The sequence below is a fragment of the Pavona decussata genome, unplaced genomic scaffold, assembly GCF_977016875.1.
Source record: "Pavona decussata unplaced genomic scaffold, jaPavDecu1.1 SCAFFOLD_223, whole genome shotgun sequence".
NCBI classification, from domain to species: Eukaryota; Metazoa; Cnidaria; class Anthozoa; order Scleractinia; family Agariciidae; genus Pavona; species Pavona decussata.
In genome coordinates, this window is record NW_028145628.1 from 2,707,762 (window position 1) to 2,723,899 (window position 16,138).

Below are 16,138 nucleotides of genomic sequence, written 5' to 3' on the forward strand. Positions count from 1 at the left end.
AGCACGAGCAGTTGACAAATTTTTCTTGCGAGCAGCGAGCACTTTAGAAAATACAGATGGCGAGTAGCGAACACTTCGAGTACTTCGTATTTAAATTTTCTCTCTTTTATTTAAAATAGGATGAGTTGTTTTGCGCCAAGTAATAGCTAATAATCTAGCTGACACCTCCAAAACCGAACAATAGTTACAGGCTGAACTCAGTTGAAGAAAGACTGAAGCCAGAGGTGAGGATGTTTCAACCTTTTTGTTTTAACCATATCATAACTGATTTATCGTTTATATATGTATAAAAAAAATAACTACAAAAGAGGATTAACGAAATTTCGAGCGATCGAGCACATGTTAACGAGAATGCGAGCATGCGAGCAGTTGCAAACATTTTGCAAGCACGAGCAAGCGAGCACCCGTGTAATTTTTGCGAGCAATTCGAGCAAAGGACAAATTTTGCGAGCACTTTTAAATTGAAAAGAACCATTCGATACCCCTGCTTTTGTTTCATCAGTAAAAAACAGCTGTGTTTGCAAGAGCCAACGCTACAAAATAAAAGAACAGGATCCTGTAGTGAAGGATCTAATCAGCAAACAAATTGTAAAACAAATAATCTAAAAAAAACCACCAAGGCTGATTTCAAGGTCAGGGAAGTATATTTTCCAATATTCGAAAGGCACAGCCTCTCTTCTTCAGGGTATGTTTGAGATACAAACAGGGTATGTTTGATTTTTTGTTTCATCCGCAGTTCTCCAGTCGGCGGACGAAACCGTTTACTATTCACCTCTTGGTAACTCGCCAGGATATTGTGCCTCGGTTCCCACGATATTAGACTAGAGTGAGATCAACAACTTTCACCACTGTTTGGCCGGTGCCCCCTCATGGGCGTGGCCTGCAGGAGTGTTGTGTTCCTCTTACCCAGAATCCCATGGCGATATAAATTTCCGAAACCAATATGGCGGCAGATGTTGTGTTTACCAGTTGCTCATAATAATTACTGTTAGCAATCTTTAGCAACTCTACTAGTAGAAAACACGTGAAAAATGGAGAACGACTACATCAAAGAAGGGTTTCTCTGCCCAATGTGTTTAAAAGATTTAAGAAGTGCGTCGCCTTTGCAAAAGCATTTTGAGGAAAGTCATTCGGACGATAAAGATACTCTTCGTCAAATACGCGGGATGTTTGGGAACGCTAAAAGAAAGATTATGGATAAAATAGACAGTTCTGAAACAGATGGGGCAATTGCGGATGGTGAAGATAGCGTTCCTGAAGGTTCTGTTAGCAGAGGTGTAGATCCTTTTTTGTGGGATCACCAAGAATTTGGTAAGAAGAAAATATTGATCGAATTAAGCTTAAGTTTAAGATTAACTGCTTCGGAATAATATTATGCTTAATCTTACTGGAGCTAAATAAAGGTAGAATCACTCAAAAGCTTTCATTTAAATGGTCGCAATTTAGGATTTTTTCGATAGACCTGTCATACCTCTGTCAGTAACTTAAGATTTCAATTCATCAAAAGAGTTACATCACCTTGTAGTTTACGTGAGTTAATGATACTTACTAAAGCTTGAGTCCATTTAATTTGTTCACGCAGGAGCTCCAAGAAGCAGGTTTAGAGAATTCAGGGATAGGAGAAATGCAGAAATTGACAGCTTTGTTGTTGAAACTAATGAAATCCTTATTAGACTTGAAAAGGTACGTCTTACAATAGTTTGTAATGCATCAATCAATTCCAGCAGTGCCCCCCCCCCCCCCCCCCCCCCCACAGAAGGCATTTTCAACATTGTCGGATTTATTTTTAAGGAAAATCTAAAGTTTTCTTCAGTTAAATGTCCTTTCAAATTTTCATAACACTGGAAAACTAATTCCATTCGTTTCGGAGTAGAACAAATCTCCACAAAAATTCGAAGTAATGTCAGCTAGCATTTTCGTAAAGCCTGTTACAACAGCTCGTAAATTCAAGAAATGAGATATCACTCACTATAACTTTCCGCAAGTTAAGCAGTTCTCAGATAAAACGTCCAAACAGATCATATAATGTTGTATTATCTTAAACATGTATACCTTTACAAGGCCTGACCAAACGATCTGCCAGTGGGAACACAGCAGACAGCATTATGGGCTTTGTTTTAATTTCTCGTTGTGTGACTCTGTCTTCAGCGGACGTAAAGATAAAAAAAATTCCCATAGCTCAACGGAGCAATCGCTGTTGTCTTTCTCGTGTGTTCAAACTTGCAATAGACTGTTTACAGGCCGGAGACGTACACGGCGCGCGGTCGCGTCCCTTCGCGAGTGGTATTTTTTTTTTTTTGCGAGGTTCGCTCACTTCACTAATCCCCAAGAAAAGTAAGGGACTTCTCATCGTCTAATGGAGCGTGGCCTCGATACATTCCGATAATGTCCAACGTAGTTGTTAGTTTAATTTGATACCATCATCACTGTCAGTATATATTTGTAGTTAGAACAATATTGTTTTTATTTTTTAATGCTACCGATGATTTTAATCGTTAGGTTTCCTTTTCTCGTTTTCACATATTCCCCACCTTGCCTCATATTTCCAGGTTCTGATACCCAATCATTAAATTTTCGTCAAATATTCTAATTAATTTGAGGGAAAAAACCAAACCGTACCATATTTGCTCTGTTATCCAAACAAGGACCCAAGTGATCGAGTGACGGAAGAATTCAACCTAAATTGGAACTATTTGGAACTGATCTAACAAGGGGATATTCAACACAATTATGAATACACGATTGTACTGTCCGGTTGTAGAATAAAGGTAATCATTAAAGATACATGCTTTAGTTTGTTTTTTTTTTTTATGAATAGTTTCAAGTTGGCTTCCTAATGGTTAAATTTGCCTGCCATACAATCACGGAGCCGACGTTTGTTTTATTTTGTGAAATAAAGGAGGAAATGTAAATCTATGTGTTGATGTCTCATGATATCAGACAACAGATGTTTGCACAGTAGCACTAAAACTAACAACAGTACAGAGAAAGCTTTCAAGACGGATGCAAACATCCCTTGTACCAATCACAGTGCGAGCTATACTGATCATCAGTTTAAATTCTCAAAACAAACCGCGGAAGACAAGAAAGACAAGGAAGATACGCTTATACCAACCGAATTACAATCCTTCAAGAAAAGGAGTCAAGTTCCTCACATCACCATGAAGCTCATTTTGATTCTCGCTTTCGCTTTTTCTCTTGGTATCAGTCTGACGATGTCAGCTGAGAAAATTCCACAACGCGAAAAAAGAGATGCGCCCACCTTGGACGATGATCACTCGGACACTTACGGAAGTGCCTCGTTTTAGGGGCTGTTTACATGGAGGAAGGAAGATCCTAGCACTAGGAAGATCCGAGAAGGCAGAAAAACGTTTCGTTTGCTTTACATGCAGAAATTTCGGCCGAAGTGGTTACCAAGTGGAGAAAGAAAGATTTTCCATCTATCTACGTACCGTATATAATCTGTAATTGTTTTCCCATCTCTACAAAATCCTTGATTTGGCAGTCAGGTCAAACTTCAGGATTTTACTCGGCAGCAGACTCGACGCTATCAGAACAAACCCGGCCGACTACTCAAATTAAGAATCGCTGTGTGAATGAACGCATCCACACGAAAGATTTAACTCTGGTAGGGAAGTAGTTTCTGGTTTTTGTCGAATACGAGAATCGACAGTTTACCCATTCTCAAAAGCTTTGATTTCAGAGCCAGGTCACATTTCAATATTTTATTCGCAGACTCAAAGTTATCAAAGCCACTTTGTGCATCACACAGAACAGAACCATTCAAACGTGTCACTGTGAAAGAGGTAACACTTTGGCACATCTTAAGTTTGTCGAGGTTTAACGCCGGCAGGGAAATGGGTTTTATTGAAGAGCGAGAATTTATAAATAGACACATGATGCTCAACAGCTTGATTTGGATTGAAGTCCATGGATACTCGGTTCTTATGGAGACTGATCTAAAAATTAACGGTTAAAATAAAGGAGCCCAGTTGTTAACAGGGGCACCCAACGACAATTTTCTCTCAGATCCTTTAAAACGTTATTTTAGGCGATCTGGAGAGGCTTTAAAGCTCTATAGGTTTATTTTAGGCAGCGCTATAATATTTTTATCTGTTCGGTCATTCTAGGGGAAATTGAGTCTTTTCGAAATTAGTAGGGCATTTTTGTCCACTTCCCGAAAACCTTAGGTCTTATTTCCTTTCCGAGAATCTTAGCTGACCTTTTTTCGGTACCCGAAACAACATTTTCATCAATCCGAAAACACTAGGCCTTAAATTTCCCATATCACCAAAGTTCGTGGTGAAAATTCCCTTTAGAAAATTGTAGGGGATTAAGGGCCTTCCGAACAGATAATTTACCGAAACGATCCGTTGGGTGCCCCTGTGTTAAGACTCACAACTGTTTACTGCGTTCAAAAAAGCCGGCTCAAAAATTAATTATTAATGATGTCTCCATTAAGAAATGAAGTCACTATTGTACATTTTCGCGACTTTACCAATGCATCTTTTTAGCGCCATTATTACTATAACAGCAGTATGCATATGTAAATGTTTGGATACTATGTCCCTAAAAACGTACATAGGGCGCGAACGTAGCCTATGATGCCTGCCTAAAACGATGTAACTCTGTATACCTACATGTATTATAAAAAGTTCATCAACAGAGCAAATAAATAAATAAATAAATAAATAAATAGATAAATAAATAAATAAATAAATAAAAAGACAAAAAAATAAAATGTCCCTAAAACCGATTATTATTATTATTATTATTATTATTATTATTATTATTATTATTATTATTATTTCAATGTTAAGATGGTTTTATCCATCTACATTCAGTTGACTTTGCGAGACAGGAATTCGATGCTTTGCCCGCTTTCTCCCTGAGACACGTGATGTGGCAACGCGTGATTCGGGGAACGGGCAGGTTCAAAGTACGAAACTTGATAGGGCATGGGTTTTGTTGCATTTTATTTGAGCTGGCTCTGTTACTGGTTTCATATAGAACTGCTACACCGTGCTGACGAGTTCCAATAGGAACGAAACAGCTGTCCACGGTTGCAGCCCTGTTTTGTCGGTTTCTGTCGGGTTGTTGTCTCGCAAAGTCAACGTAGTATCAGCCTTGCAGTTTGTTTAACTGCTAAAACCAGCGCTGCAACGACTATCACTAAAAAACTCCTAAAATCACATCAGAATTTTAAAAGTACGAAGAGAAAGCTAAGGCTCAGGCTGAGTATTATTATTATTATTATTATTATTATTATTATTATTATTATTATTATTATTATTATTACAAGGATAGGTCAGCTGTTAAGAGGTAAACGCCTAACATGTATGTAGCCGTTCATTCGAATCATTACTGATTTGAATCATCATCATCATCATTATTAATTTTATTTTATTTTGAATAGTTCATTAATGATCGTTTACTGAACTTTCAACGGATGACGAAAACAGAAAATAGTAGGCAAATTGGCAAATAGTAGAAAGATTTATTTGACAATGTTAGAAAAAAATACAAATTTGAAATTTTTCATGAAATAACAAGACTTTTTGAATCATTTTTAAAATCAAAAGCCGATAATCCTCAGACAATCTCGGAACATTAGTCGGAGACATCTTGTTAATTAAACGAACCGGCCGTAAACGTCACAGCAGACTGTTCCTCCGTTGTTATCTTCAGTGGAATCCTGCAAATCCTCACCGTACCACAAGCGTAACTGCTGCCATGAAGAGACACGATAAGGGTAGCCATCAAAGGACAGAACCAGTGATGAGGACATACCAGTGTATCCTGGAATATTGGACCACTTTCTGTATCGTAGTCCACTGTCGGATTTTAGAAACTTGGTTGGAGGTAAAATGACACCATTACTTGCGGTTGTTATGACAACACCAACTGCATATCTCACGACTGGTACGTAACAGCCCCAGTAGGACCAGCTGTTTCTCGTTTGCGTGCTACAGGTCACATATCCGTACAGGTGAACCAATTTTATGGCTGCCAGGTTACCACCCCCTCTGGGCGCGTAAAACGTGCCGTAATGGTCGCCCTGAGCGCTAAAGCACACTGGAGAACTATTCAACTGTACCCAGCGAGCTGAGACAAAGACAAACAATAATCTTTACAATGGAATAAATTTATCTATCAAATATTGAAACACAAGAATTAAAACAGAAAAGAACTGGTAATGCCAGTAACTGCAGTTGAAGATTTTTTTCGGCGCAAAAAATAAAAATACTGAATAAAAAAATTAATAAATAAAAATTAACAGCACCACAGGAAAGTATTGCTCTGTAGCTTTAATTCAAATGCTGATATCGTGGGATTTCGTTCACAGACCTGCCTCGTACAGCACCATCGGAAAGTAAATTGCTCAGTATCTTTCATTTGATTGGTCACACTTTAGGATTTCATCCACAGACTCAAAAGTTAGAACCACCTTGGACAGCATGACAAACGCACCACACTATTAAAATCGCAGCAAACCAGGGTTTTCTGTATACTTGTTTTCAAGGGGCAGTCCATATGGGGGTAGTTTTCTCGATGGAATGTTAAAAAAATGGTTTAGTTTCGTTAAAATTACCCTTGGCCACTAGTAACAAATAACACTAGTACTGTCAAGCAACACAGGAACTAAGGTTAACAAGAAGCTGTTTCCAGCTTATACTTGGGCCATATTTGACTGTGTGGTGCGTAAATCCTACAATCTTTTAACAGTGATAACCTCCAGCATCGCCAATTCCCCCAAATAGATAGCCTGCGAGCAAGCTCTCTTGGGGGTGGATCCTCTTTCCCCCTCCCGCCCCCCACCTCCAAGAGAGCTTACTCGCAGGCTACCAAATAGATAGATTCAGAGATATAGTGAGGCAATAAGTAACCACCGGATAGAATTGCATTTCTTGCAGTCAGAATGAAGTCTGACAAGGGAAAACGACAGTTGTCATACGAATGCTTTTTATAGTCCCCGGGCTTTAATCCTTACGTTTTCACCTTTCGTTTAGAGACAGAAACCATTTGTACGGTCCTAATATGTATGTGTCGCCGGGTCAATGACGGATATCGTAATTATCGGTATGATCTAGACCAGGAGGGGGGGGGGGGGGGTGGGTACTCCTTTATGTGACCTTAACGAGGACGTGCCGCCCGAAAGGGTATGGTTTTCAGGGTGTTTTGTCTTGAACGGGGTATCTATTTCATCACTTTCTGTCTTAAACAGGGTATCCCTACATGATTGTGATTGCGTGTGATTGCCAATGCATTAAAATACAGTAAGAAACTAGTGTATTCTTATTTCATTCTAGTCTTAAACAGGGTGTGATTTTGGGTTAAACGTCTTAGAAAGGGCCTGAAAAATTTTCAATTCTGTCTTAAACGGGATAGGGAAATCGGAGAATTGTGTCTTAAACAGGGTCAGGGTTTGAACGCCCGGGCCGCACCTTCCTACCCAAGCATCTGTTGAGTACCCCCTTCCCCCCCCCGGATCTAGAGTAACATTACGCATCACGCGTACGTTTATATCCTTGTACGTTTTTCAATGTTTCGCTGTTTGTATTTTTAAATGAAATTCAGGGGAAAGCATTTGTTATTCACCTTTCATTTGAAGACAGAAACCGTTTCTACATTGGTTGTTTTTCTATTGTAAACGTGAGACATCTTTATCTATCTTGGCCCCCGAGGTCATAGACTGATTTGGTTGCCAAATTTTCGGTTAAACAAAACTAACCTTGAGGAGGCACTCAGGGTAGCCTAAAAAACACTCCGGTTAGCCTAAAGAGCACTCCAGTTAGCCTAAAGAGCACTCCAGTTAGCCTAAATAGCACCTAGGTTAGCTTAAATAGCTCCCCGGTTAGCTTAAAGGTTAGCAGTTTATGTTGGGATTGTTCATGCCTCGCATGCCTCGCATGTTTTGTTCATGCTTTGCACGTCCGGCTCGCATATTGTAAACACTCCTCACGGCCCGAAAACAAAGAACGCGACCGAGAATTTAAAGAATTTGATAACACGACAGAAAACGTAACTCGTACCAGCCGAGTACAAAAAACGAGACCGAGAGCAATAACTTGTGGCCCGAAGTCTTATCTCTCGGCCCATCGCGACCCCAAAAAGAAAAAAGAATTTGATAATGCTACCGAAACCTTAACTCGGTCTGCCTGACGGCCCGAGTAATTATCTTTGAGTGTAGATAGCAGACATGCGCAGATGTTAGGCAATTTTTTCAAGTTATATCTGAAGTGGTACTATGTACTATAGAGAAATCACTGAAATACTGATGCTAATTTGTTTTTTCTAGGAGAAATCTTTTAATATTATGTTTGTGGCGCTCTCTGCGAAAAATTCGATGCTAATTAGAGAAACGGTATTCTGTCAAATGCTAGCAGATTTTACAAAAACGCTGAGACATCTCCATGACATTGCCCCTATAATTAAGGTTTACCAAATAAGACTTCGAAACAGGAGGTCCACCATGTCATCTTGTTTTCTCTTGCTAATATCATTCTTAGTTTTCACCACTTTTGACAATTAATCTTGCTTCAAAGAAAAGAGGCCGTTCTTACTTTAGAAAGCATTGAATCGATCATAGGCTTGGCACGGCATGAATTTTCGGCGTTTCAACTCGGCGGATGTAATTTAGTATATAAAATTTCTCTAAAAACCCCTCTTCAGAGGAACTTGGCGCCGTTGTTTGGCCCCGAGAAAGCGTTTAATTTAGAAATCTGTCAATTTTGTACCACGGCAAACACAGTTAAAATAAGTCCAATCACTTACCGCCATTGGAGAACGTAACAGCAGAAGCAAGAAAAACAATTATCAGGATCTCCTTCATTTTGATGCGTGCAGCTTTAAGACCTTCAATGTCTCGGCGTCTGAAGGTTGTAGATTCGCGTTTTTATACCTAATACATCACGTTCTGTTTATCCGTACGACATGAAACCAGTTTTGAAATTGTCATTCTATCAGATATAAGTTCAAAAGGTTAAAGCAAGAAAGGAACAATTTAAAAATCCAAGCCGGTTGACGCGGTTTTTTTTTTACCTAGCGCAACACGTTCTGTTTGTCCGTACGGCATGAAACCACTTTTCAAATTGTCATTCTATCAGATATAAGTTCTGAAGGTTATAGCAAGAAAGGAACAATTTAAAAATCCAAGCCGGTTGATGCTGGCTATTTTTTATACCTAACACAACACGTTCTGTTTATCCGTACGGCAAGAAACCACTTTTCAAATTGTCATTCTATCAGATGTAAGTTCTGAAGGTTATAGCAAGAAAGGAACAATTTAAAAATCCAAGCCGGTTGATGCTGGCTATTTTTTATACCTAACACAACACGTTCTGTTTATCCGTACGGCATGAAACCACTTTTCAAATTGTCATTCTATCAGATATAAGTTCTGAAGGTTATAGCAAGAAGGGAACAATTTAAAAATCCAAGCCGGTTGATGCCATTTTTTTTAACCTAACACATCACGTTCTGTTTATCCGTACGTCGGTAAAAATGTTCTGTCAATAGTTCACTTTCCAAAACTTGCTCTCTCCAATGTGGTATTCCTTAAGGGACAATATTGGGCCCTCTTCTTTTTTCATTGTATATTGCTTGTCGAATTCTTATCCCAGAATCAGTATACTGATGATGCTGATAGCGATGTGAATGCCATTCAATCTTGTCTCAAAGAAGATTTGCAAAACATCAGCGAATGGCTAATTGCAAATAAAGTTACAATGAATTTGACCAAGACCAAGTTTATGCTAATCGGCTCCAGACAAAAGCTAAGCACTCTAACTGTCACTCCTACTTTAACCATCAATCGGTACCCCCATAAACCAAAATGCAACCTCTAAATCCCTGGGAATACTTATTGACTCAAACCTTACCTGGGGGAACCATAAAGATAAGCTGGCTAAAAAGATTACCCCTCAGGGTATTGCAGCAGTCAAACAGGTTAGACAATTTGTTCCCTCATCAACGTTGCATCTTATTTACGAGGCTCTAATTCAACCCCATTTTGATTATTGCAGCGTTGTCTGAGGAAACTGTGGCATAGAAACTAGCTGACAAACTTCAAAAGCTCCAAAATCGTGCAGCACGGGCCCTAACTTTCTCAAATTATGACTCTGATGCTTCTCAGTCGTTTGAAAGATTAAACTGGGAAAATCTCAGCACTCAGCGTGACATACAAAAAGCCATAACGGTTTTTAAGTCTTTTAATAACCTTGCCCCAGAATACCTAAGGTCCAAATTTATACTGAGTCGATCCATGACTACTCCTTATACTTTCCGGGATTCTGAAAATAAACTAGCCATTCCACTCCCACGCACAAACTACACTTCGGAATGATTTTAACTACAGTGGTGCTGTCCTTTGGAATAGTCTTCGTCAAAACTTAAGCAAGCAGAATCTCTGAGTAGTTGCAAAACACTTTTAAACAAACACTACAGCAAAAAATAAGGCACGGCATTCATGGAAAACAAGTTTTTTATTAGGATTCTGTACTTTTTTAGCCCTGCAGATGAATTTTTACCGCGTATAAATAAAAAGATTACTAACTTACGACATGAAACCATTTTTGAAATTGTCATTCTATCAGATGTTTACAAGTTCAAAAGGTTAAAGCAAAAAAGGAACAATTTAAAGATCCAAGCCGGCTGATGCCGGTTATTTTTTTTAACCTAACGCATCACGTTCTGTTTATCTGTACGGCATGAAACCACTTTTCAAATTGTCGTTCTATCAGATGTAAGTTCCGAAAGTTATAGCAAGAAAGGAACAATTTAAAAATCCAAGCCGGTTGATGCTGGCTATTTTTTATACCTAACACAACACGTTCTGTTTATCCGTATGGCATGAAACCACTTTTCAAATTGTCATTCTATCAGATGTAAGTTCAGAGGGTCATAGGAAGAAAGGAACAATTTAAAAATCCAAGCCGGTTGATGCTGGCTATTTTTTTATACCTAACAAATCACGTTCTGTTTATCCGTACGGCATGAAACCATTTTTCAAATTGTCATTCTATCAGATGTAAGTTCTGAAGGTTATAGCAAGAAAGAAACAATTCTATAGATCCAATCTGGCAGTCAATGTTACTTTTCATGATACCTACCATAACACGTTCTGTTGAACCGTATGGCATATTTGAAACTCTTTCAAAGTTGCCATTTTATTAGATGTGAGTTAAAAAGGTTATAGCAAGAAAGGAACAATTTCGGACGCAAGCTAATCAATGCCAATGAAACTTGTCGTTTTAGTCAGCGGCCATAATGATGGCCTGCGAACGCAGACGTATTTCCGGCTGTCGTTTTACCCGACAGCCGGAAATACGTCTGCGTTCGCAGGCTACCATACTGATAATTAACTCGTCAGTCAAATGAAAGGCTGATCGGTAGGCTAAAATAATTTTATTGCTCAATATTTCTGTTAGACAATACTAACCTCTTCAGGGGCTGCAAAAAGCTTGGTAAAAATTGAAAATAAACGGTTACAATATTTAAAGATGATACAAATGAAAAGTTGAGATGCGATTGGTTGATAAACAAAGAAAACTGAAACGTGTACAGAAGCCATTATTAAAATAGAGATATTCAGTGACAGATTAAGTTTCTCCGTCTCTTTTGGAGTTGATGAGTCCTTCTTTAAATATTGTAACCGTTAATTTCCAATTTTTTCTTAGCTTTTTGCACCTCCTGAAGAAGGTTAGTATTGTCTAATGGAAATATTAGGCGATGAAGTTATTTCATCTGTCCGATTAGCCTTGCATTTGATTTTACGTTTCATTCAACATTGCTGATCCTGATGTTCACAAAGATCCGGATTTACTTTGCTGCTGCACTATTCAAGGGTTACCTTCTTAGGGGGGAGGGGGGGGTGGACTCCCTATAATGGCCTATACGGGGAGGCTCCTCCCGGAAGGGGTACCTTTTTCACGCTTCAGGTATATGAAAGGGTAAGGGTTTCACGAGTCGAAGTATATGAAAGGGTAGTGAAATCTGTCATTTAGGTATTTAAAAGGGCCTTTCATTATTTTCCAATGGAAGGTATACGAAAGGGATACCATATGTCAATGGAAGGCATACGAAATGGGTACCTTTTCTGCCAAAAATGGAATATAAAAGGGTAAGGGGTCGGACCTCGGGGTGGAGCCTTCCAGTTAAAAGTTTGTAGAGTACCCCTAGGGGTTGCCTTGTACTGATAACTGTCAGTCAGTGGGCTTCAGCTGGTTAGTCGCCATGTTTGTGGACAATATTTCACTTTCCCTAAAACGTTACAGCAAGAAAGGAAGCAATTTATAAGTTAGTCAGTTAAAATGAAAATCGCGATGCCGTTTATCGGTACAGATTAATTTTGCCTATCATGAAAGCCAACGTGAAATTATTTCCGTGAATGTATTCGGAGTACCACTGCGTACGTGGAAGCCACCTCTGAGATAGTGCCAGTAAAACGTTCGTTTGTAAAAACGTGGGTTGTTGCCTGCAAATACTTTTATGGAATGGCTTAGTTGTAGGCACAACATTTAGGTTTGAAGAGCATAAAAGTAAGACTGACATCTTGACACCCGCGTCCAATTTCAAAATTTCCAACTTCGGCGTCATGCACTTAATATTGTTGTAGGTTCAACATTACTGAACACATGGAATCATGCATTTCAGGAATGTTCTGGACCTTAATATTAAAATGGAAGATGAATAAGTTTTAGAAGGGTAGAAACAATTTGAAATGCCTCATTTTTCGTTCCAAGGTGTTACTAAACAGAGTAACGCAGTAACGAGTAACGGAGTAACGAGAAAACGAATAACGGCAAAAATATTCCAGAGGTTAAAAAAATGTATCATAAAAAATAAAGAGAAAACGAGTAACAAGAAATAAAATTCGACAAGAAAAACAAAAAATAAATACGAAATGAATTGAACATAAATTGCGAACGTAGATCGGGTGGAAAGGAATCGTAGATATCTTCGAGCTAACAATATCGCGCGGTCAATTCCTCCTGGGGTCCTTCCTCGATCACAGCTAGTGTTATGGAAGGTAAGCCCCTAAGAGGTTTTCTTCCTCTTGTATCGCATAGATTTGTTTAACAGAGAACAGCTACGCCCGCAACTATAACTGAAAACAAGGGAGCCTTGCTTACGGAAGAAGTAAGCCTATAAACAAATGTTTGTTTGTTGCCATTCTTTCCTTCGCTGCTTCATTTATGCTTTTTTCCTGCCAAACAGATAACTGATGATATCGACGTCATTTTGGACAGTTCAAGGCAAGGTTTTTCTCATAGAGCACAACATTTGCGGGCAAGTTTTCGAATCTTTTAGCGGACAGAGTAAGAGGCCAATATAATAAAGCAAGAAAATGTTTCTTAAGTAACGAACAGATTCAGTGATTCTGTGACAAAAAAATCGAACTTTACCATTTCAATTTGTTCTAAAAATATAGCGCAATATGGCTTGTAATACTGAATGACTTGTTATCGAAGTATTGTATGTGATTGTAGAAATGGAGCAAACCAATTGACTAATGATTCAAAATATAAATCAATTTATTCCGCCTGCAGCTGCGTTTATGTACTTGACTGAGATCTTTAAATAGAAATTTGATATATAACACAAAGCATCGTGAGAATGCATCGTGAGATCATCGATTGGCGCACGTGTCAGGAGTATAGAAATTTGATTGGTTCATTCTTGCAGGATTCCTACAACCCCCCGCTTGCTTTCAGTTCCTGCAGATTCCTACCAAAGGAATAAACGCCTATCTGTTTCACATTTTTCTGTCAAGTTATGCCCCACTGTTTGACAGGGTTTGACCTCCCGAAGTTAGACCCAAAGAGGAACCACCAGATCCTAGTTCACAAGCTCATTTCATACGATCTTCCAAGCGGAATAATTGACTGGATAGTGGACTTTCTGTCCTGTCGCCGCCAGCGTGTTAAACTTAGTCAGGACTGTTACTCGGAGTGGGGGGCCATCCCATCAGGGGTCCCACAGGGCACAAAACTTGGCCCCTGGTTATTTACTATTATGCCATAAACGACCTCATCATCCCGGGTACAGACATGTGGAAATATGTCGATGACTCCACTATTTCTGAAACAGTCACGAAGTCTGAGGTCAGCAAAGTCCAACAAGCGGTTGACGAACTCGCGACGCAAGCTTCTGCTGATAAGTTCCAACTAAATGAAACCAAGTGCAAGGAACTGCGTATAACATTCAGTCACTCTAGAAAGAACTTTGATCCAATTAAGGTTAATGGTCAGGACTTAGCGTGTTTAGAGCAAGCAAAGATCTTAGGTTTGCAGATATCTTGCGATCTTACGTGGAATAATCACGTATCCGAAGTTGTAAAGAAAGTAAAGAAGCGCCTGGCATGCCGAGCCGCACGCCTTAGCAACCGATTTTGCCATTCAAATTTTTCCTCGATCGCTACAGGAGGCCTATTGTTTACGGGAGTGCTGTTGACAGTTTAAAACCACATTTTCGTGCAATACGAGCCCCAGTGCGTTGTAAAAAGTTTACAGCAATCAACATTCACTCACTGTGTGCAGTCGAATATTTCCGGTTCAGTCAAAAACCTCCGGACAATTAAAAAAATCCGGAGAATACTAAAGTTATCGTCGATGTGCAGCGAGTATTAAACACGGCAAAGCAAAGGCGACACACCCGATTGCTCGTCCTTATCAGGCGACTCACCCGAGATAAGAACGGCCGAGTTAAAAATCTCTCTGTGAAGAAATTTCTAATATTATTATCAGAGTTAGCTCACGAAGCAAAGGCGGACGCACCCGATTGCTTATTGTTCTCAGGCGACACACCCGAGAGAACAACTGTGACCAAACTATGTCTTTTACCTCTACATAATAAAACCGTGAATATTTAGCCGGTAATTTTGGTCATTTTTGTCGCACTCAGTGTGGTGAACATTGATTGCCAGTATCTATTTTGGTCTTACCGTCTGAAATACTAACACGGTACCGCAACAATAATATCATCATAAATGTACAGTTTGTGTTGACTCTGATTCTAAGAGTTCCTACACACGTGGAAAATGGAAGCTGGAGATCGACGCCGTTACACTTTTTCCCAAATCACGAAATCGCGAGTACAGATAAAATATATAACGTAAACATAAAAATCGCACTTACCTTTGCGGACGAATGAAGGATGACGATTGACTTTATTTATGATTCAGTTATTGGAAAATGATGCAGAAAATTAGCTTGCCGAAAAATAAACTATAAATTTGCATTGTAGAGACGATGGGCGAACAAATCATTGATGTTATGGTTCGTCGATTTAGGACCATTTAGCGCGCCAATTAGATTGGCGGGAAATAGAAAAGCTTTAGTAAAAATTGTCATTTTTCGACTTTTTCCGTTTCCGACGGTCGATGTGTAGCCAGGCTTCTGGACAGATCGGAGGAGTTTTCGTTTCCAGTTAACTGTGCGTTTCCACAAAAGCCAAGCTTTCTAGTCACAGACTTCATTGCTTTGCGGCAAGCTCGATCTAGACATTACACGCGACTGAAAAAGATTCTTTACTATACTGTTGATAGATTGCTCCTTTCGAACTCCGGAATTCGATCATAGCAAACGTCACTCAACCTAATTAATTTTAACACCTCTACGCGGCTCCTCCTGATTTTTTGCGTCAGCTTAAGCGTGCACAAGTCAAGTCGGAGGAACTTTTGCTCTTCTATTTGACTTGTACTAGGCCTGTCACTGAATACGCATGCCCTGTTTATCATCATAGCCTCCCGCAATACCTTTCAGTAGATCTTGAGAGATGTCAAAGGCGAGCTTTGCGTATTATCTATCCAGATTGTTCGTACAATGAGGCGCTTCTTTTGACTGGTCTAGTTCCGTCATGACACAACCGCCGCGAGTTCTTATGTGATAAGCTTTTTAATTCCATCCTGTCTAATCCCTCGCACAAGCTGTATAGCTTACTGCCTCCCGAGAATGAGTGCAAAGTCAATTTAAGGAGTCAGCACTCTTTTACTACACGGCGCCTCCACACCATTCGTACTCGAAATAGTTTTATCTATCACTATGTCCACAAAGAGATGATGTAATATTGTTTTCTCTTAATTATATAATTTTGTCCTTTTATATTAGTTATTCTTAGCCATGTATTTTATTGTAGA

At 39.3% G+C, this 16,138-nt stretch overlaps 3 protein-coding genes across 3 annotated transcripts in view; 2 read left to right on the forward strand and 1 right to left on the reverse strand.

Moving 5' to 3' along the window:
- The window catches only part of LOC146459156 (uncharacterized), a 57,912-nt gene that overhangs the window by 2,298 nt on the left and 39,476 nt on the right, over positions 1–16,138 (forward strand). The window lies entirely within an intron of this gene.
- LOC146459157 (uncharacterized) lies at positions 761–3,308 on the forward strand. Its single transcript, XM_085089717.1, has 4 exons — positions 761–1,311; positions 1,583–1,683; positions 2,241–2,334; positions 2,941–3,308. The coding sequence occupies exons 1-4, from the start codon at positions 1,032–1,034 to the stop codon at positions 3,306–3,308; spliced, it is 843 nt and encodes a 280-aa protein (XP_084945843.1). The 5' UTR covers positions 761–1,031.
- LOC146459158 (uncharacterized) lies at positions 5,478–8,926 on the reverse strand. Its single transcript, XM_085089827.1, has 2 exons — positions 8,776–8,926; positions 5,478–6,105 (listed from the first exon to the last, which is right to left on the reverse strand). The coding sequence occupies exons 1-2, from the start codon at positions 8,831–8,833 to the stop codon at positions 5,633–5,635; spliced, it is 531 nt and encodes a 176-aa protein (XP_084945953.1). The 5' UTR covers positions 8,834–8,926; the 3' UTR covers positions 5,478–5,632.